The following is a 19,204-nucleotide window of genomic DNA, read 5'->3' as shown; positions in this document are numbered from 1 at the left end:
GTATTTGTTCAGCAAATAACTGTCTGATAATCGTTTTAGATTTTTTAATTTTTTAAATCAAACATGTGAGTAAGGCATGCACATTTTTTAAGATTAGACACATGAGTAAGACATGCTACAAGCCGACTTCTTTCTGCCACTTTATCTGCTTTAAAAAAAAAGTGATTTTGCGCTTCTTTTTATTTATTCCATCTCGGATTGGAAAAAGAAAAAAAAGAAATGGTGCCCACATAATTTTGTGGGTTTGCACGCCTAATGACACGTGTGCTTATAAAATGACAGCCACGCCATCACACCTTTTTTTGTTTTTAATTCTTAGTCTGTTGTAACCTTTATATAAGACACCTCAAATAGAATGATTATATTCAATTATACAATGTGTCTTGTACAGATGAAATAACTCACAAATTCAGATATTAAACCTTTATCTGTTCATTCTTTTGGTGAAACAGGGGATTTCATTTTATTTATTAATTTAGCACATTCACGCCGTAGACAGTTTCAAAGAGCACAATTCAAAATTAACAAAACAAATAATAAAATAAAGAAGAATTTGTCACATAAGCTAAAATACAAATAGGCAGCACGTCATTCGGTAATTAGCCTTTTAGATACATTTCCAGTTGGCATTTGGATTTAATCAAACTGTCACGATATCTTTAGCTAGTTGGCAAGAAGTTCCATAAAGCCGCTCTAACAGCCATGAACATTTGTTTTCACCAGGCTCTGAGCAGTTTTCATTCAGGAACAACTAGTTTAGGATCTTCAGCTGAGCAAAGCTACCTTAGGAGTTTAACTTGAAAGTCATTCTTTATAAACTCTGGACGCAGATCACGTAGCAGTTTACAAATGACATTTAAAGCCCTAAAGGTAATTGGGTCTTCTACAGGCAACTAAGTTAAGGTCAACCTATACCCTGTTTAGTCCGCATACAATTCCAACTTTCACATATTCAACAGCTAGTTTGCATTCTTTTCAGACTGATTTGGCGTCTGTTAAAGTATACACTAACACAATATTAAGTCTAGAAAGAACACTGCACTTAATAATGAAATCAGATGGGTGGTCGTGAGGCAGTTGAGTATTTTTGAATAGGTAGGTCAAATGATGGGCTCCTTTAGTAATTAATCTTGTTTGAGTATGAACAGATGCATTTTGGATCAAAAACATCCAAATCAATGACCACAGACACTGGCTTTCGAGGGGCCCTAATTCACATGGCCAGAACTCATAAGATATCTTGATTTACAACTGAAAGTAACATTTCAGTTTTACTGCTGTTCAAACCTAGTCCAGTGGTTGCCAAACATTTTCGACCCGTCTCCCTTGACTTATTGGCCGCGGCTCTCCTTTATGTTACTTTTTTGGCTGGTCAGGGGTTGTAAGCCCAGCCTAGGGAGTGCTTCCATTTTTCTCTGTGAAAATAATTGGGATGAAGCTGATGATGGTATTGCAGTTATAGATATAACAAAATAAAAATATAACAATAAAATTAATTAATACATTTCAAATAACAATTTTAAGAAAAAAAACTCTAGTTGGCTGAGCCAGAACCAATACTCTTCAGCACTGGGGACTGCATACCATACATCATTTTTTTTAAACTACTTTTTGTTTTAAAAAATTGCTTTTGGTGCACCATACTGCATACAATTTGCAGGAAGCCCCCCCATTTTAAATAGGTGCCACCCCTAGCCCCCGTTACTACTGTTTTATCAAAACATAATAGTGAAAACTGCAGGAAGTGTATATTTGACTCTTCCTATAAACTTGAAAGCCTTTGTTTCCATTTTTCTTTGTTTTCTCCCAGGTTAATGGCCCTGGACTGAAGAACAAAATAAACGTGCCCCATGCCAGATAAGGGCTTGTGGCTGTGAAAATGTTTAGTCCTGAAGTGATTTGGCTGAATTGGTATTGCATGTGCAATCAAAACCTATTAACGCACGTGTGCACTAAAGTATCTGTTTACATTTTGTCAGTTGTTTTAGAGAAAGTGCAATGCCTCTGCGCACACACAAATGTAAATATATCCAACTTGCTACATCATAGCAATTTAAACATTGTGTAAACATGAGGCAAAGGCAACATGATTTGCTGCGTGCTCCAGAAGATGGTGGTGTTTTGCTGGTTTCTCAGTTAGGCCAATTGATAAATCCCTCACATGGACAGTGTTCTTATGACCCTGCTGGGGGAACAAGAGCCAATGATACCTGCTGAGGTGATTAGTCTCGGCAGGAAGCAATAAGAGGCTGCTGTAAACCAGAGGAAGAAAAATAGCCAAATCCTGCAGTTCTAGGTCATAGAAGGACTGGTGTCAGAGCATCCCTAATCATCCACAACTGATGTACTGCTGAATGTCTGCCACAATACACGCTGGGACCAAAGCATGCATACATCTGTGAGCAGAGTTTTCTGTTCAACAGTTGTGGTCTCTTGGTATCGGTTTTCATGTATTCTCTATCGTTCACCTACTTTCCGGTAGTATGCATGCAAGGACACTGTGGCTGCCAAGGGATAAACGGAACTTAGCATTTTCTGTTATTGTCTTTATCGAGCCCTACAGTACATTACATCTTTCAGATCATTTATAGCGCCTGGAAAGGAAGTTCCCATTAATTGCATAGTTTACATTTATGATTTTAAGCGAGTGATTCATTTAAATTTGAGTTATTTCGCAGTGGTTCCCAAACTGAGTGCGCTGCCCCTAGCTAGTTTTGACAGCTCATCTGGGAGCCGCGCTTCTCAGAGTGGGAACCACTGACCTAATCTATTTGAGTTCATCCAGTTTTGTAGAGCTCTTAAACATGACTGAGCTTCAGGTATCGCCTCCAATTGATCATGAAGATCTACCACACTCAGGGTGTTATCTTCATACATTTACTATTAAAGACCATGGGCCTTGGTTATTGAATGAGAAAAGAAAAAGAAAAAAAAAACACATACATCTAAAAATGCAACGCTTGTAATGTCTGTCTGCTGTCTTGACAGTTTTGAATGCCCACATGTTAGAAACTAGATTGAGAAAATAAATGAAATGCTGTTAAGTTAAACAACCCTTAATAACTTTTCCTAAGGTACAAAGTACACACCCCCTTCACATCCTAGGTGATACTTACAAATGACAATAAGGATCATGCAGAAGAGCTGAATTCCTGATCCAAGAAGTGAGCTGAGGATCATCGGATACTGGGGTGGCCGGAAGACGTCTCCATGTACAAGTTTCCACCCAGATTCTTCCATGGTATCTTCCTGTTTTACAGAAGAGAAAATACACATGAGAAAGGAGATTTTTCCTCCACATTCAAATCGCTCATACCAAAGAAAGGCAGACTATCCAACCTTCACATATAATTTTCTGTATAATTTTACAAGGTCTTTCACTTATGCAGAAGCTGTAGGGTGTACCCAGCATTAACAGGCCCTGCAGTCACACAATAAACATGTACGTGAAACTTTAGATAAAAGAAGATTTAAGAACCCATACAATGTCATCTTCCTTATTGTAGTTTGCAATGTCTTTCCGCAACGTCCGGATAATAATCATACTCAGTATACCTGGAAAAGAAAAATCAAGGTTTAATACTTCTACTCAGGGAAGCAAAACACAACACTCTCGGTGTTTGCATACTAGTATTCATAATGTACGTGCCCAGCGGATAGGCTACTGCACCTGCATACACAGCTCATTTTAAACCTTCCAACAATGTTATTTTACAAAGTCAAAAGTAATCTTATGGAGAACACTACAGACAATTCTTGGACAACTCAATCATTTAATTATGCTGCTTCGATGGTGGGGTGGTATTCCACAACTGGGCCTCAATAATCTATGATCAGGTATACTCTAGGAAACCGATACTGGCCAAGTGTTGGGGGAAAATAAAAAGGCAGGAACAGCCTGGACAACCAATAGATTCCACACATCTTTCAGTCATTTGATTACTTCATACATGGTTATAAGATTAATACCTGTCAAACCTTTTGAATGAGCATATCTTCGCATGGACATATTTTGACAACCATAACATCTTTAAAAACAAGGCCATTACCCAGACTGCAAAGACCTCAACGTGGCTCTGACTTCAAAATAGGAATCCAGTCAGAATAGTAAATCAGCAAAGTCAAAGTTATGGGCAAGGCAATTTCAAGTCACTGGAGCTACCATTGGGATGGCAATGAACTCTGATAATGCATCACATCTCCAGAAAGTGCAAAACCCATTAGGAGAGCAACTTTGTACTGATATAGTTAGAATAACTGAAGGATTCATAATCCTTAGAATGCAGAATTATGTTTTTATAACCTATATCGCCAAAAGAAGTGCAGTGAATGGATTTAACACCCAAACAAGTAATGGCTTTTGTCATATGTAGTTTGTGGCGACTGCACAAGTCCTGCTACCTAGCCCCACATAAGCAATTAATGTAGTGTGTTGAAAAACAGGTGGAAAAGGGCTCCTGCACGTATTCACACTTTTTGAAACACTAGAATGAGATGTTAAACAAAAGGGGTGGGATGACGGGCAAAAACAAATGTCATTAAAAATAAAACATGTCCTTGCAGAAGGAATTAAGCAGAAATTCACCATCAGATGTGTCTCAGTGATGCTCAAACTTAAATACTTTGGTAAGCATTTACAGTTCATGTGCTTTTAATGGTGAAGTTAATTCACATCAAAAGTGGTAGAGTGAATGCATTTAGCCTGAGGCGTTCACACCCTCCAGCCCCCAACAGCAATTGATTCCAACTCAGCGGCAGAAGCAAAACAAAATGTGCTTGGGGTAGTGGAAAACAATTCACAAAGCAGGATCAACCTTGACATCTTGGTTGAGATACTACTACTATTACTACTACAGTCTGTTCTTGTGGATGCGGACAAAGCAAGAATCTCATTTCAGTTCAGTGACTTAAAGAACACGGCTTAGCTCAATGCACTGTGTTCGACATTTTTACTGTGTAGTTTTGTCTTTGCCAATACTCGTTTGTGCTCTGGGAAGCGAGTGCAGACATAGGCTTCTAGAAAAATCTACTACAAGAAAAGTAAGTTGCTTTATTTTGCGTAGCATTAATTTTACAGATGCTTTTATCAGTGCTTACTGCCTAGCAGGCCACTTGCAAACTGGAAAAAGAACACACATTTTTCTATTGATGGTGGAACAACCCAGCTACAGAGCCAACAGAAAAATGGAAACACCAAAACATCCCCTACAGGTTGATCCAAATGGAACTGACAAGGTTTCAAGACAATGGCTGAAGGTTCCATAGCATAATAGGCCAATGGATGAAAGAGGCTGAAACCAAACCCTTATAAATCAAACACAATACGTTTGCCGTAAATGGTGCAAGCATCATATGTCAAAACTAGAAGTAGAGTGAGACCATACACGTACTTCAAATAGGCCTCTGCCAGGGTGACTCAATTTTATGAATTGCTCCCTTAGTGTTACTCTTAATATCCTTCTACAGTCCACCTGAAAATGACCACCCCATATGCTTCAGTAGATTAATCCCTTCAAGATAGGTCGTGCCCCTTGCCCTTAATAATCCAAATGCCCAGGTACATCTTACCTGAAAGAAAAAATACGACAACAACGGAGTTAACAATGGAAAACCAGTGGATCTGCACATCACTCATGGTTAGATAAGTGTCCCACCGCGATGCCCATTTAACATCACTGTGCTGCAATGAAATAATGTTTTAGGTGAAAGACTTATAACACAAAAAGCGAGAAAAAACAAACACAAATTGGATGATCAAACAAAGGCTTTCAGTGTTAGTTGTGGTAAGTGGCTACTCTTCTTCCACTCATGACTTATCTAGCCTATGGCAAATTCAAGTGGCTGCAACTGATCACTTCATTCACGCCTGTCCCATCTACACCCTTCTCAATATACATCCTGAAAGTCTGGCTCAGCCAATTAAACCAAACCTATTGGGCAAAACTCACTCTTTCTCTACTTTAATGCTTCTCCATGCCTAATAGCGACAAATAGATTCCAAACATTTCCAGCAACAGATCATACTCAAGAGCTGGGACAGTAGAACCAGGGAAGATGTGTTTGCCTGACTCAGCAGCTTCATAATCCACTTTTTGTTGCCAACAGCATACTTGGTGGAGAAACAATTACAGCAGAAGAGGCTCAAAATGTAAATACATTTGCAAAACCTTAGTGTTAACCTGAAATATCCTTAGAGAGGAGTCTGCTTGTTGTAGGCATAATTAAGTCAAAATGTGATATTTAACACACCTTTGTACATTTCTATGAATGAAGAGATTTTAAAACACCATATGTCTTCAGTGTATGCACTGCCTTCATTAGTTCCTCAAACGTTTTGTGATGCATATTAAATATTTTAAAAAGCTATTTATATGGCATATTTATAGATAAAAAGGGCTGCAGAGCACTTTACAGATAAAAGGACAACCAACCGTAGTCTGGATGTCCCTGCTAGCCTATTTTATGTCCTCTACCACAAGCCCATAGGTGAAATGTTCCGTTTCATCCTGTCCTGCCAGTTGTCTGCTGGACTTTGCGAGGCATAATGGATAGAAACTTTGTTACATTGAGCAAGAAATTCGAGGGTTTTGCACCATGTGATGTGTAGCCTTTTGAATGAAAATGGCAAAGCTTATCACACACACATCGTTTTTAATAAGTCTGAAAACAATGTTTAATGATAAATACAAACGGAATTTTTAAAATTAAGATTTAAGAGTGAAGCAGGTCATTCATGTATTCAACAGAGAAATCCTTGTGCTCAAATGTTCTTGATATAGATTCATGAAAATCCCTTGGCGAGGGCAAATCAAAACAGGAGCACTACAATAAGCGCTGGCAACATATCACGACAAGCCCAAAAAAAAAATTTGGAACCTTTGCCTGATACTCTACGGTTTGGAAATCGTATTGGCAATGAAACAAAAACCACAGTATAACCAGCAATTCTGCCAGAATTAACAGATATATGCAGATAGTGCAAACCTATGGAGGCTACAAGCTGCATAAAACGCATGCACTCCGACATTTCTGTATTTGGGTCATTTAGGGCCACTTTTCTCTTTTAGCATCTTCCCTTTTTAGGATCGAGAACAACAACATGTGGAGCAATATCATTAAAGAAAATTCATAAACTTAACAATTGCTTATATAGCTTCTGTGAGCAAACCGATATTGAAGCTAGGATTGCATTACTTTAGAGCCAAGCCAAAACACCAATGAGCTTTAGTGGGTACAGAGCAAAGCAACAGAGGCAAATTAAAGAGCATAACAGCAAGAGTCACCAAAGCAAACCTCTGGCATTTAAGTGCACCAATCCACCTGGCACAAAGATAAACTAACTTTCCAAGTTATAAGTAATGGGACCTCCGGTTCGTTAGGAAATGCTAAGATCAAGAGGTGCAGCCTGCACTACACTCTCTGCACTAGCGCCGAGAAGATATTTTAACAAAGAGGATTACACTAGCCCTCCAAAGTGGCTAAAGTTCCTGAGTGTCAAAGCCGAATTTTCTATTACAGTTGGAAAAAAACAATGTTGAAAGTTTTTGGGATTGAAATTCCATCGGTTGCGTTTGTTCTTAATCCACATCAAAGTATGGTCTACGGAATGGTGCACCATTATTCAAAATAAAGCAATTGCAAAAAACACAATTACAGGGTCCCACTGCTGAAAATGTTAGTACAAGATAAAACAAAAGTGTAAAATCCTTGGACTATACTTCTTACCTCCCAGTGGACAGAGTAAGAGAAAAGCAGCTGGTTCTCTTTGGTGGGGTCGATCTCCTGAGCAGCAGTACCAGAGGTTTCAGGAAGTGTGCATGTCCCCTTCTCATTCACCTTCAATTCTTAGATGGAAGACAGCTTAAACATCAGTAACTTAAGACAAACAGGTGAAAGCATAATAAAAAAGGTTATGTAGTCTTGAATGCACTCTGATCTCATATTGAGGCTTTCATCAGAAACAAAACAATGCTTATACATATAGGAGATGGAAATGCAGTCCAACTGAGTAGGACTCAGAGAAAATCCTCATTTTTGTAGGTCCTCAAAGGGTCACTTATCTGGTGTGCCCACTCCCCCCTCACACAGATAAATCTGCCTCCTTTGGGGCTCAAGCCGTATGACTCCCTTATGGACCACCAAACTGCCCCACCACTATGAATGGAAATCGGTCTCTCCACCACAAACACCGCCCACCACTGTGAGGCGCCAACAATTTCCACTTACATCAATCATGCAACCGAAATGTGACCCATCACTGTGAAACACACAACAAGTGTCCACCTTTACAACCTATCAAAATGCTGTCTGGTTCATTTCCACTATCAAATTTTTGTCTACTTCTGGGAAAAATTAAAGCAACTTGCAACCCTCCATGTCAACAAGGCGCAACCCTTCCAGATTTCAACACACTGCCCACCCTGTTAAGTCGTCTCATCCACCATCACTACTACTACTACTACCATGGTGCACCAAAAGACCAGCAAGCTAAAACGGCTATTCTCTCCCTATTTGTGGCCAAAAAAAAAAAAAGAAACTCTGAATGGCAACCAAACACACACTACCACATGCGTGCTACCGAAAGAAAAGCCAACCCTTTGGATCACCAAACCTCCCATATGCATTTGTATCTTTCCAAAATTACCTCACGTTCAACAAACTCATGCTCTGTGGCTCATTCTTGTAGCATATCAACATTAACCCACGGGTCCTCAAATTAACCCTAATCCCTGTGACTTACCGACCAAAACGTCTACATTTGTGACCCACAAATATACCAGTTACAGACCAAGAGAACGCCCTAAACCCTCACAGCCTACCTTCAAAAAAATAAACATCTGCTGCCTGGTTTAACTAGAAACTAACTGTGCTAAGATCCAAATAACTCAAAAACACCACAGTCACATCTAAGGTCAAAACATTTTCAACTTTGGAAAATCATCCGCAGTGAAAGCACTCAGCAGTGTCTCCTATAGAGGACACCATGAAACACCTGCAATTCCTGTAGTCTTTAAAAGGCCAATCAGCAGCAAAACATGACCTCAGACAAAACACTAGAACACTGCTCAGAGAGGATATCGACTTCTGAGTATGCTTAACTTGTACCTGATAGCTTGATGCTCTGAGGAATGACCTCGAAGCGCACAACCCTGAAAGTGTGCTCCTGATTATCTTCCACTTCCTCCCGGTGATAATGCAGGATAAAGGATAGATGGTTGTGCACATAGAACTGAAAGAAAGATTAAGATTCAGGGATAGCACTCCGAGCATGTTCATGCTGATACAGGTAAGCTAGTATCACATCCTTAAGAGAGTCACTTCACGGGAATAAACTCTTTTACAAAGAGTACAAAATAGCACCTGCGGGAGTTTCATAATTGCCCTTTAAAAGCATGTCATTATCACAACAACATTATAGGTAAGTCCTACCTTACCTAAAAATCACAGATCAAGCTATGGTCTACCATGCTTACTTTGCCTCCTTCTGTGAACCCGAGACGGTACCCATGTTCAAACTGCACTTCCTTTTCTTTTTTCTTTTCCCCATCTTCACTGTTCAAGTAGAGTTCCAGGCGGGTTGCCACCGGAAGGTTATCAGCAATGCTGAAAACAAAAAGCAGAAGGCAAAAAAGTACTCAATCAATTAACTGTTATAAGAACGCTGGAAACACTGCTATTCATAGTTTCTACTGTCAAATTACAGGAACAGAAAAACGTATTGAGTTGAGAAAAGATTATTTAAAGTGCCAAAACCAAATGAGAAAAAATGCTAAACATAGCAAATTGCAGCAAAAAAGTTAAACGGAAAAAGAAACTAAAAGCTCAATAAGTAAGCAGTTTCGGCAAGATGCAGGAAGAAGCTGAAAATCCGCAGGGTGGTTAAAAAAAAAAAAAAAAAAAAAAAAAAAAGTGCCACACAATATTTTCTCCCCTTACAATCAATATTGCACAATTTAAAATATGTAAATTAGAATGAATTTAACATGGTCAATGTTAATACAAAAAATTATCATATGCCAAGAGAGCGACACCACACTACCACCATACTGATCCAACCCCAAAACCTACCCAGGGGGCACAGAGCAAGACTTACAGGTGAATGTAGTAATCCTCCTCGATACGCTCTGCCATGAGCTTACTCTGTGCAACAGTCAACACTGTAGTTTTACTGGGTGTGTAGCACAGAACTTCACACTTTTTCTCACTGTTCATCAGCACACTGAAAGGAGTGTTAACAATTCGATCACCACGCAGCACCTCTCCTGCATGGAAACAGAGGTCCAGATACATATTAATCTAAAAGGCACTTTCCAACAACTAACACCATGTGAAGTAGGTTAGTTTCTCGCTCTAGATTTAAATGACCGCCCAGATAGAAGCTTTCTCCTGTGACTGCTCTTTAGCCGACGTAGATATAATCCAAATGGTAAAGCATCCTGTGCAAGCCAGAGATCCTATCTAGATGCAAGTGACTCACCAAGTAAGCCCTCTATGCATTGAGTCCTCTATCCACCCATACCTCCATCACCAAAAAGCATTCTACGCATTCCTCCAGCATTAAATGACTGACATTAAACTCCTTTATTCCAATATGTATGCTACCCTGTTGAAAAAGAAGAGCAGGACAAGGTAACCCATCCTTGAACACTCTTATTAAGAGTAACCGTCATGGTGAGTACTTCTGGCCTCCTAAGCCTGCTCAGTCCAGGTTACCTTCTAGGCAACTATATCCCTTGTCTGAAGACCAAGGGCTAAAATCAATCAATTGCAGTGACCTATCCGACAGGGCATTTAATCTACAAATAAAAAGCTACATCAGAGGCTGCATGGCTGACCTCTCGAGGAGTTACATTTATTTGGATTTTTAAGATTACACACATTTGAGGATTATGGAGAATAGCACAGCAGAGTTTACCCAGATTCTCAGCCTTGTAAGTGATCTTGTCAGGTTGGCAGAAAGGCAGCGAATAATACTCATAAGGAAGTTGAGTTCGAGAACTTGTGAGCTTCACAGCCTATTCAAAGAGTTAAAAAAACACAGTATTGGCACATGAACATATCAAAGGTCAATGAAGAGCTAGGACTAAGAAATATTTCCAACCATCTACTTCCTGCCCCATTCCAACAATTAGTCTGTTTAATGCAACTAAATCCTGCAACTCAAAATCAAACAGTAGGACAAACAGGACTGATGACCGGAAAGCAGGTTTAACCCCCAACTACTAACAACTATAAAAGCAGGCAAAGCAGCATTGTAAATTAGACCTGTAAATAGTTTAAAGTGTCATTGAGTGTAGCTGAACTTCAAAACTTTGGTAAGTTGAGAATTCTTGTGGAATTCACACAACTTTACGGTAAGAATAAGGTTTCAGCAGGAGATTTGTCCTGCAAATTCATGTCTTAATAGGAACATTCTAAGAAATATTGTTTCCACGCTCAAAGCATTAATCGTACGTGACTTTATGCCAGATGTACTATTTATTCTATGGAAGCAAAGAAGCTCTGGTTCATACATCTGTTAAAAATACACATAAATCCTTTTAAAGTTCGTATTTCATCACCATAATTTTCAGCTAGGACCTCAACATATTTCACTAAGATTATAAACTGGACAGAACTTCCACCCAGTATTCGTCAGCACATTTTCCAGCCCTGATATCAAACACTGCCACTAAGTATCACAATGATACCTCCTCACTCTTGCAATTCTAATTCTGCACATACTCCTCCACTACCACAAGCACCTTCATCAACATTTCCATCACCTTTTGAGAAGAAAAAAAAAAAATCAAAACCTACCTTGATTTCCACAGGGTCATTTTGATGGAAGTTTATTGGGGCAACACCAGGCACATAGAAGGTGCCTGCCCTGTGGAGAATGACGAGAAGTGTCACGGGCCACATGCACCTTGCCTGTGGAATTGGAGAGAAAGGTTTACTGGTTAACTAATTTTAATGTAGGTTTGGCCAACCTCCGACACTCCCATTTGTGCATGATGGGGGGGGGGGGGGGGGGGGGGGGGGGGGGGGGGGGGTACTGGGAGAGGACCTTGTCAATCAGCTCCTGTAAATTCTGCACTGCAAATAAAGCAACTTTCCTACCATTGAGTACTACCATCACTTTGTACATTCATATCGAAAATTATTTTTACAGTCTACAACTAGAATTAACAATCATTCCAAACCCATTAATGAAAATAAGCTTCTTAGTCAATGAAACCAGCCTTCATTAGCTTTTAACAGTTTTTGAGGGAATACAGATTACTCAAGCACACATTTCATTGTTAACATCGGGCTTACAAAGGCAAGGCTGCAGGGGGTGAAGCACAGGAACGATATCTTATTAGTGCCAAGAAACTACTTCAGTGGTGAACAAGTTCTAAACAAAAAGACTGATAGTGCTACACATCACAAAGCATTTCCCAGTAGGTCACCTTTTTCGGTCGAGCCTACTAGACAGCTGTCTGTTGCGAGGCATATTATGGCTTTCCGTGAACAGAGAGTAGCTTGGAGCTTGCCTATTGTTGATCATGGTTTGGCTTTCATTGTCCCTCTCATCTGCCTGCTTCTTATCAGTGCTCCATCAAGCCAGTCTTGTGTTTGCGTCTACCATGGAACATTGCCTTTAACTTCACTTTCATTCCCTGGAACCTCTGCTTGCTTTTTTTTAAGCACTACTTTTTGTGGTCTTGCTTGACAGTGCAGCTGTCCCCAGACAATTATGGGCGCATCACTAGAGAGAGGCTTTGGCTCCTCTTAAATGTTGGGAGCCAGGAGTACATGTTTTGATTGAGCAGAAGTTGTGTGCTTCCACAAAAAATGGCTTGCCCTCCACACAGCTGCTGTTATTTTATTTATCCAGCTGCTTGAGCTTTAACTTTCAGGGCACACACCAGAAACTGTAATGCTATCAAAGTGTCTTCGATAACTAGAATGTATGGCGATTTTCTCCTGCAGCAGCACAGAACGGGAGGGGAGTGGCTGGAGTGGTCATTACCCTACATGAATGTTTAGGTGTGACTTGACAGTCAAATTGTCACCTGACCTTTTACCTACACCAGTATTATTCTTTAGTTCTTTGCATCTACACAAATACATATTCATTCCCATTCTACCTACTTCTAATGCTTCACATTAACATACATTCCTACAGAGCCAGTCCTATCAGCATTGCAAAAGCTTGTTTCTTTTGTGTTGAGCACAAATGTGCATGTAGTTTCGAGCTGAGCTGTCTCCCTAGTATACTTCTAGCTCCATGTCTAGCTTTCTTTCATTAGAGTGCTTCTTCATCCCCCTCTCTGTCGCGCTTGCCCATGTGCTTCTCCACATTGCCTTGCGCACCACAGTATGTACGATGATGCATTCTCAGAGCTAATCATCTGCTGAAGAAAGAGAACAGTTTAAAGGGTAGAGAGAGTGATTTCATATTGCTTGGATAGGAAAGAATGGCAGACGGCTCTGTCCATGTATTCCGGCCGCTCTGTTCCAGTAAAAACTCGCACACCTGGCAGTGATAGTGGATTGCCAGGTAAACCTTGTAGGGACGTCAGATGTTATAGAAATTGGGTGGAGTTGCTCCCTGCCCATAGGCAGCCCAACAAGCCACTGCAGCTGTGCCTGAGGACTAAAGCTGCAAGTACAGGTGGAGGAGCCAGAGAATTCAAGGGCGGAGCCAAACCACAGCCAATTCAAGGGTCTGATTTGGCGCTACAAGACCAAGTACAAGCAGATCCGGAAAAAATAAAATAAAAAATAAAATAAAATTAAGCATGGGGAAATTTTTCTCGTAAATTATGTAAAAGACGTACGTTGAGGTAAATAGGTGTGCAAATAATCCAAGACTCATTAACCCCTTCGGTGCTAAGGATAGAACCATTCCGTCCTCAGCACTGGCACTCATGTGCTGAGGATGGAACCATTTTGTCCTCATCACATGATCACCAAACGCCTCTGCTGTTTACAGCAGAGGGGGTTTGGTTTTTCTAAAAACAGCCTAGGGAGCTAAGATAAATCTTTCTCGGCTCCAAGGTTGTTTTTAGTTTTCATTGAAATGAAGAAAAGAGCACCTGGCGCACTGACGTAATTTCAGTGAAAACGAAAATGAAATGAGCCTATTGGCTCATTTCACTTTCTCTGCCTAGATGCCAGGGTGCTATCTAAGCCCATGAGCACAGAGGCAGACGGACGAAGTATCATTGGAAAGGGGAGAATCTCCCTATTGGATCCCTGCTTGGGGATCGCCCAAGCAGGGATTCACCTACTAGACACCATGTGGGGGAATGGGCCCTCGGGCAAGGGCATTTGCTCCCCTCCAACATTTTTGGGCCAAATCAGTCTTTCTGCCCTCCTGAGGGGAAGATTGGGGCATTAGCCCAGTAGGCCCCTGGGAGATAGTTTTTTTTTGCCAGAGTAGGGGTGGGGGCAGCCCAGAAGGGGCTTGGCAATGCCCCACCAAAAAATGAGCACAGTCTTTCTGCCTTCCCCGCCCCCGGTCGGGCAGAAAGCCCAGCAGGCCCCACAGAGGACAAAGAGTATTTTATTTAGCCCGAGTACGGATAGGGGCTGCCCAGACTGGACTTGGCAAACCTCCCACCCTTCCCAAAATATGAGCATTCTTTCTACCCTCCGGAGATAGATAGGGGCAATAGCCCATGATCTTGCCCCTGGTGGGGGGAGAGAACCACCAAGCACCAGGGAGTATTTCTTTCCCCCACCAGTGTAGGGTTGGGGGCTTTCCGGAATGGGAATTTCAGTGCCCACCCCCCCAAAAAACACATGAGCAGTCTTTCTGAGGGCAATAGCCCCTAGGCACCAGGGAGTTCCCCCCCTCCCCACCAGAGTAGGGGTGGGGGCATGTTAAACCTCCACCCCTGCCCCCCACAAAAAATGGGGGGGAGGGGGGGTCGAAAGCCCAATAGGCATCAGGGAATATTTATTTCTTTATCTAGGGGTGTGGGCTGCCAATGCCACCTACATCCAAAAACAAAATGGGCACAGGTTCTTGGGTGACGTCGTACATGGACTGGCACCTGGCTGGCATTGTGCATGGACTGGCACTTGGCTGGTGTCGTGTATGGACTGGAGGTTGGCTGGCAGTCTGGCTTCTGTGCATCCTCCAGCATTTTCTTACCCAGAATCCTGTGCAAACCTTAAATTTAGCTAAAAAGTTACATTTTCCTCACATTTCTGTGTGGGAAAGTTGTAGGACCACCACACAGGAAGCAAATGTCCTACCACCCAGCGTTCCCTCTGGTCTCCCGAAAAAAAGAGCACCTCACTTGTTTGGGTATCCAAAGCAGAACCAACCTAAAAATGTATGAAATGAAAAACTGAGGGGGGATCCAAAGTGGCTCCAAAAGGCAGTTTGCACGTTTTTGGCCCTTCCCTGTCACAGGCACCTGGCCTACCCACACAACTGAGTCATCATTTTTATTGGGAGACGGGGGGATAGCTGGGTGGTAGGAAATTTGTGCAGGCACGGTGATCCCACACCTTTTCCACACAGAAATGAGAGGAAAGTGTAATGTGTTTTAGCTAAATACGAGTTTTGCATAGGATTCCGAATAAGAAAATGTTGGGGGAAATCAAAGCAAGTCACATCTCCCTTGAAAATGGGATTTCTTAGTGAATTTTTGCAAAGAATTCTGGGTAAAAACATGGTGTGAGCCATGCAAGTCAGCCCACCCTGGATACCCCTAGGTGTCTAGCTTTAAAAAATGTACAGGTTATATAAGTTTAGTTAGGTGCCGGCTGAGCTAGGATCCAAAATCTCAAGCTACTAACATTGGAAAAAAAGGTTCAGTTTTCAGTGGAAAAAATGTGATATACCCATGTTGCGTTTTGGCCGTTTCCTGTCGAGGGCATTACCCACACAGGTGAAGCACCATATTTTTTTTTTTTATATATATTTTTTTAATTCAGGAGACTTGGGAGAATGCTGGGTGGAAGGACATTTGTGGCTCCCCTCAGATTCCAGAACTTTCCATCTCAGAAATGTGAGGAAAATGTGTTTTGTAGACAAATCTGGAGGTTTGAAAGTGATTCTGACTAACAGAACCTTGTGAGAGTCATACAAGTCACCTCATCCTAGATTCCCCTGAGTGTTTAGTTTTTAAAAAAAATACGGGTTTGCTAGGTTTCTGTAGATGCCGGCTCAGCTACAGCCCAAAATCAAAAGCTAGGCACACTGCAAATAAAGGGTCAGTTTTCAGTGGAAAAATGATGTGTCCATGTTGCATTTTGGGTCATTTCCTGTCACGGGCACTATGCCTAGCCACACAAGTGAGCTACCATTTTTATCGGGAGACTTAAAGGAACACAGAATATTAGGACTAGTGGTATTGCCAATTGTCTTTCTCTGCATTTGCGCCTTCCAAATGTAAGACAGTGTATAAAAATGTCATTTTGAGAAATGCCCTCTAATTCACCTCAGTATGGGTACCCACTTTTAGAAATGAAGCCTCTGGTCGGTAGTGGTTTGCACCATGTCCAAGTAGGGACCCTCATTCTAATCTGGCCTAGGGAGCCACACAGTTAAGATAACCCCTTCTCACCCCCTTAGTAGCTTGGCAGAGTATTCAAGCTTAGAATTTTTAAAGATTAAATCTTGGTAAAGCGCTTAGAATCACGATAGCTCCAACTAAGGCTATCTCAGCGTCTTGACGGAGTCGTTCCCAAAAGTTCAATGCTACTCGCAGGGGAGTGTGGGCCAGAAATACAGACTCAGATCCATGGCACATGCCCAAAATAATATAGTTTTTCAAATGTTCAAAAGATTCTTCACTTTTAGGTTTATTCTTAGACGGTTCTTTCTCTTTTGATGTCTCAGTTCCAACCAATTCTCAACCAGCATGTGTTTGGTCATGTGGTAGTTTCCCCATGACTTCATCAGGGCTGGAAATAACAAACACCTGCCATTGTAATCACATATATTAGGTATTTTTTTGTATACATCATTTGTCTTACTAGTGGAAAACCATGCAAATTGCAACCACAGAGAAATTCTTGTGAAAAATATAATGAGATATCAACATGAAGAGTGCGAGACACTCACTACTGCAGTGGCAGGTCCGAGACATGTTTACATGGCTACTCGTGTGTGTCAGAATTACTGCTGCAGGCCCACTACTAGCATTTGATTTACAGGCCCTGGGCACACTATACTAGGGACTTAATAGTAAATCAAATATGCCATTAATGGATAAACCAATGACTAATACCATTTACATAGAGAGCACTTGCACTTTAGCACTGGTCAGCAGTGGTAAAGTGCCCAGAGTCTTAACCAGCAAAAAATACAGCACAGGATCAAAAACAGGAGGTCAGAAGCCCAAGACAGGGGAAATCCTGCAGAAAGGGCCATAATTTCCAAAACCCACTAATTCAGAGATGTGCAAATAACTACTGCTTCTAAACTCCATATCTTGTGCCCATTTTGGAAATACATAGGTTTCCATGATACCAGTTTTTCCACTCTTTATAGTTTACCAAATGAATTGCTGTATACCCGGAACACAATGTAAAACCATTGCAAGGTGCAGCTCACTTATTAGTTCTGGGTACCTCGGGTTCTTGGTGAATATAAAAGCCCTATATATCCCCACAACCAGAAGGATCCAGGGGACGCAACTATATATTGCTTTCGAAAATCTGCCATAGTAAGAAGTTACAGATGAAAACGTAGACACAAATGGCTGTTTTTTCAACTCAATTTCAATATTTGTTCATTTCAGCTTTGACTTTCCATGGGAAAACCTTGAAAGACCTACACAAATGACCCCCTGCTGAATTCAGAAATGTGTCTACTTTTCAAAAATGTACAGCTTTCCGGGATGTGCCATTGCTTTTACACCCATTTCTACCACTAACTGGAAGGAGGTTGAAAGCACAAAAAAATAGGAAAAATGGCTATGTCTCAGTAAAATGCCAAAATGGAGTTTGGTTTTCTGACTCAAGTCTGCCTGTTCCTGAAAGCTGGGAAGATGGTGATTTTTAGCACCGCAAACCCTTCGTTGATGTCCTTTGCAGGGGAGAAATACCAGATGCTTTCTTCGGCAGCACTTTTTTCCCCCAACTCCCCCGCCCCCACCTCAAAGGAATTAAGCTGTATTTTGGCTAATTGCTCAGTCCCCTCGATGGGAATCCACAAACCCTGGGTACCTTTAGAATCCCCATGAAGTTGGGGAAAAAAGAACGCAAGTTTGTTGTGGATACCTTATGTGGACAAAACATTTTGGCAGCCTAAGCCCAAACTACACCAAAACCCCCCAAAAAAGGTTAGTAGTCGGGGTGCAGGAGCCTAGCGGCAAAGTGGTTAAAATTGAGAAAATAAATGTTTAATTACTGACCAGTTGTGTTTCATCATTCACTAGCCAGACCTGAGAAGGTTCTGGGGAGGTGGGGTAATCAAGGCTACGTAACCGACCACCACTGATCTGTTGAGTGATTACCATTATGCTACTCGTGTAATACGACAACTCAATGCACTTCACGCTCTAAATTTGAAAAGGTGGTGTGGAGAGCAGCTACATTTCAAACTTTCAAACTGCCATCTGAGCAATGACTGCAGCTTTTTCTACTTCAGCCTTGGTAGACCCAAACCATTTCTTGCTTCAATCTTCAGCAGACACCTTAGCTCCAGTTAAAGTCATCCACAAGAAAAAAGCTCTAGCTAATTGTTGATACAGACTCCAGTAACATCCCTCAAGTCGTTGCAATGTACAAGGGAATGTTGCAGGCGTCAGGACTACAATCCCAGTACCAAGGCCGAGTACAGCACGTTAAACCATGACTACAATAAAGCAAACCAGAAGGCTAAAGCTGTTTTGTTTAAGAAACACCCTGCAAATTATTCCAAAGCAATCTTGTTTATTATAAACCATCTCCATGTGCTGCCTTCTCAGCAGGAGGCTATTAACTAATACAAAATGCAACTTGATCACTGATTTTTCTTAAAAGAAACTGAGGGCATTTCGTTTTCTCTGGATTTCTTTTCAGGCACCTATAGATATTTGTATTTAAATTTCTAAACCTCACACCCTGCGTTTTCCTTGCTCAGTGACAAGGAGGTAAGTGTGCTGACAGTTCATACGAAATCCTCTGGTTCTCCATGGGATTTTGTCCCAGCTCTACTGCTAAAAAAGGGCATGTGTAACTCCTTTATTAAAAGAAACCTATTCTGAAACCAGAGGAATGATATAACTAT

The 19,204-nt window shown here is 41.2% G+C and overlaps 1 protein-coding gene across 1 annotated transcript in view; it reads right to left on the bottom strand.

Annotated features, from left to right (window-relative positions):
• The window catches only part of TM9SF4 (transmembrane 9 superfamily member 4), a 146,680-nt gene that overhangs the window by 9,833 nt on the left and 117,643 nt on the right, over positions 1-19,204 (bottom strand). Inside the window, exons 3-11 of the mRNA XM_069243379.1 lie at positions 11,800-11,913; positions 10,916-11,015; positions 10,094-10,262; positions 9,474-9,603; positions 9,106-9,229; positions 7,726-7,844; positions 5,569-5,680; positions 3,485-3,555; positions 3,117-3,249 (exon numbers count right to left, since the gene is read on the bottom strand). Of these exons, the coding sequence (XP_069099480.1) occupies positions 3,117-3,249; positions 3,485-3,555; positions 5,569-5,680; positions 7,726-7,844; positions 9,106-9,229; positions 9,474-9,603; positions 10,094-10,262; positions 10,916-11,015; positions 11,800-11,913 (1,072 nt within the window). The remainder of the gene's footprint in view (positions 1-3,116; positions 3,250-3,484; positions 3,556-5,568; positions 5,681-7,725; positions 7,845-9,105; positions 9,230-9,473; positions 9,604-10,093; positions 10,263-10,915; positions 11,016-11,799; positions 11,914-19,204) is intronic.

Source organism: Pleurodeles waltl, chromosome 7, assembly GCF_031143425.1.
Source record: "Pleurodeles waltl isolate 20211129_DDA chromosome 7, aPleWal1.hap1.20221129, whole genome shotgun sequence".
NCBI classification, from domain to species: Eukaryota; Metazoa; Chordata; class Amphibia; order Caudata; family Salamandridae; genus Pleurodeles; species Pleurodeles waltl.
The sequence above is the reverse complement of the archived record's forward strand: the minus strand, read 5'-3'. Positions and strand labels throughout refer to the sequence as shown.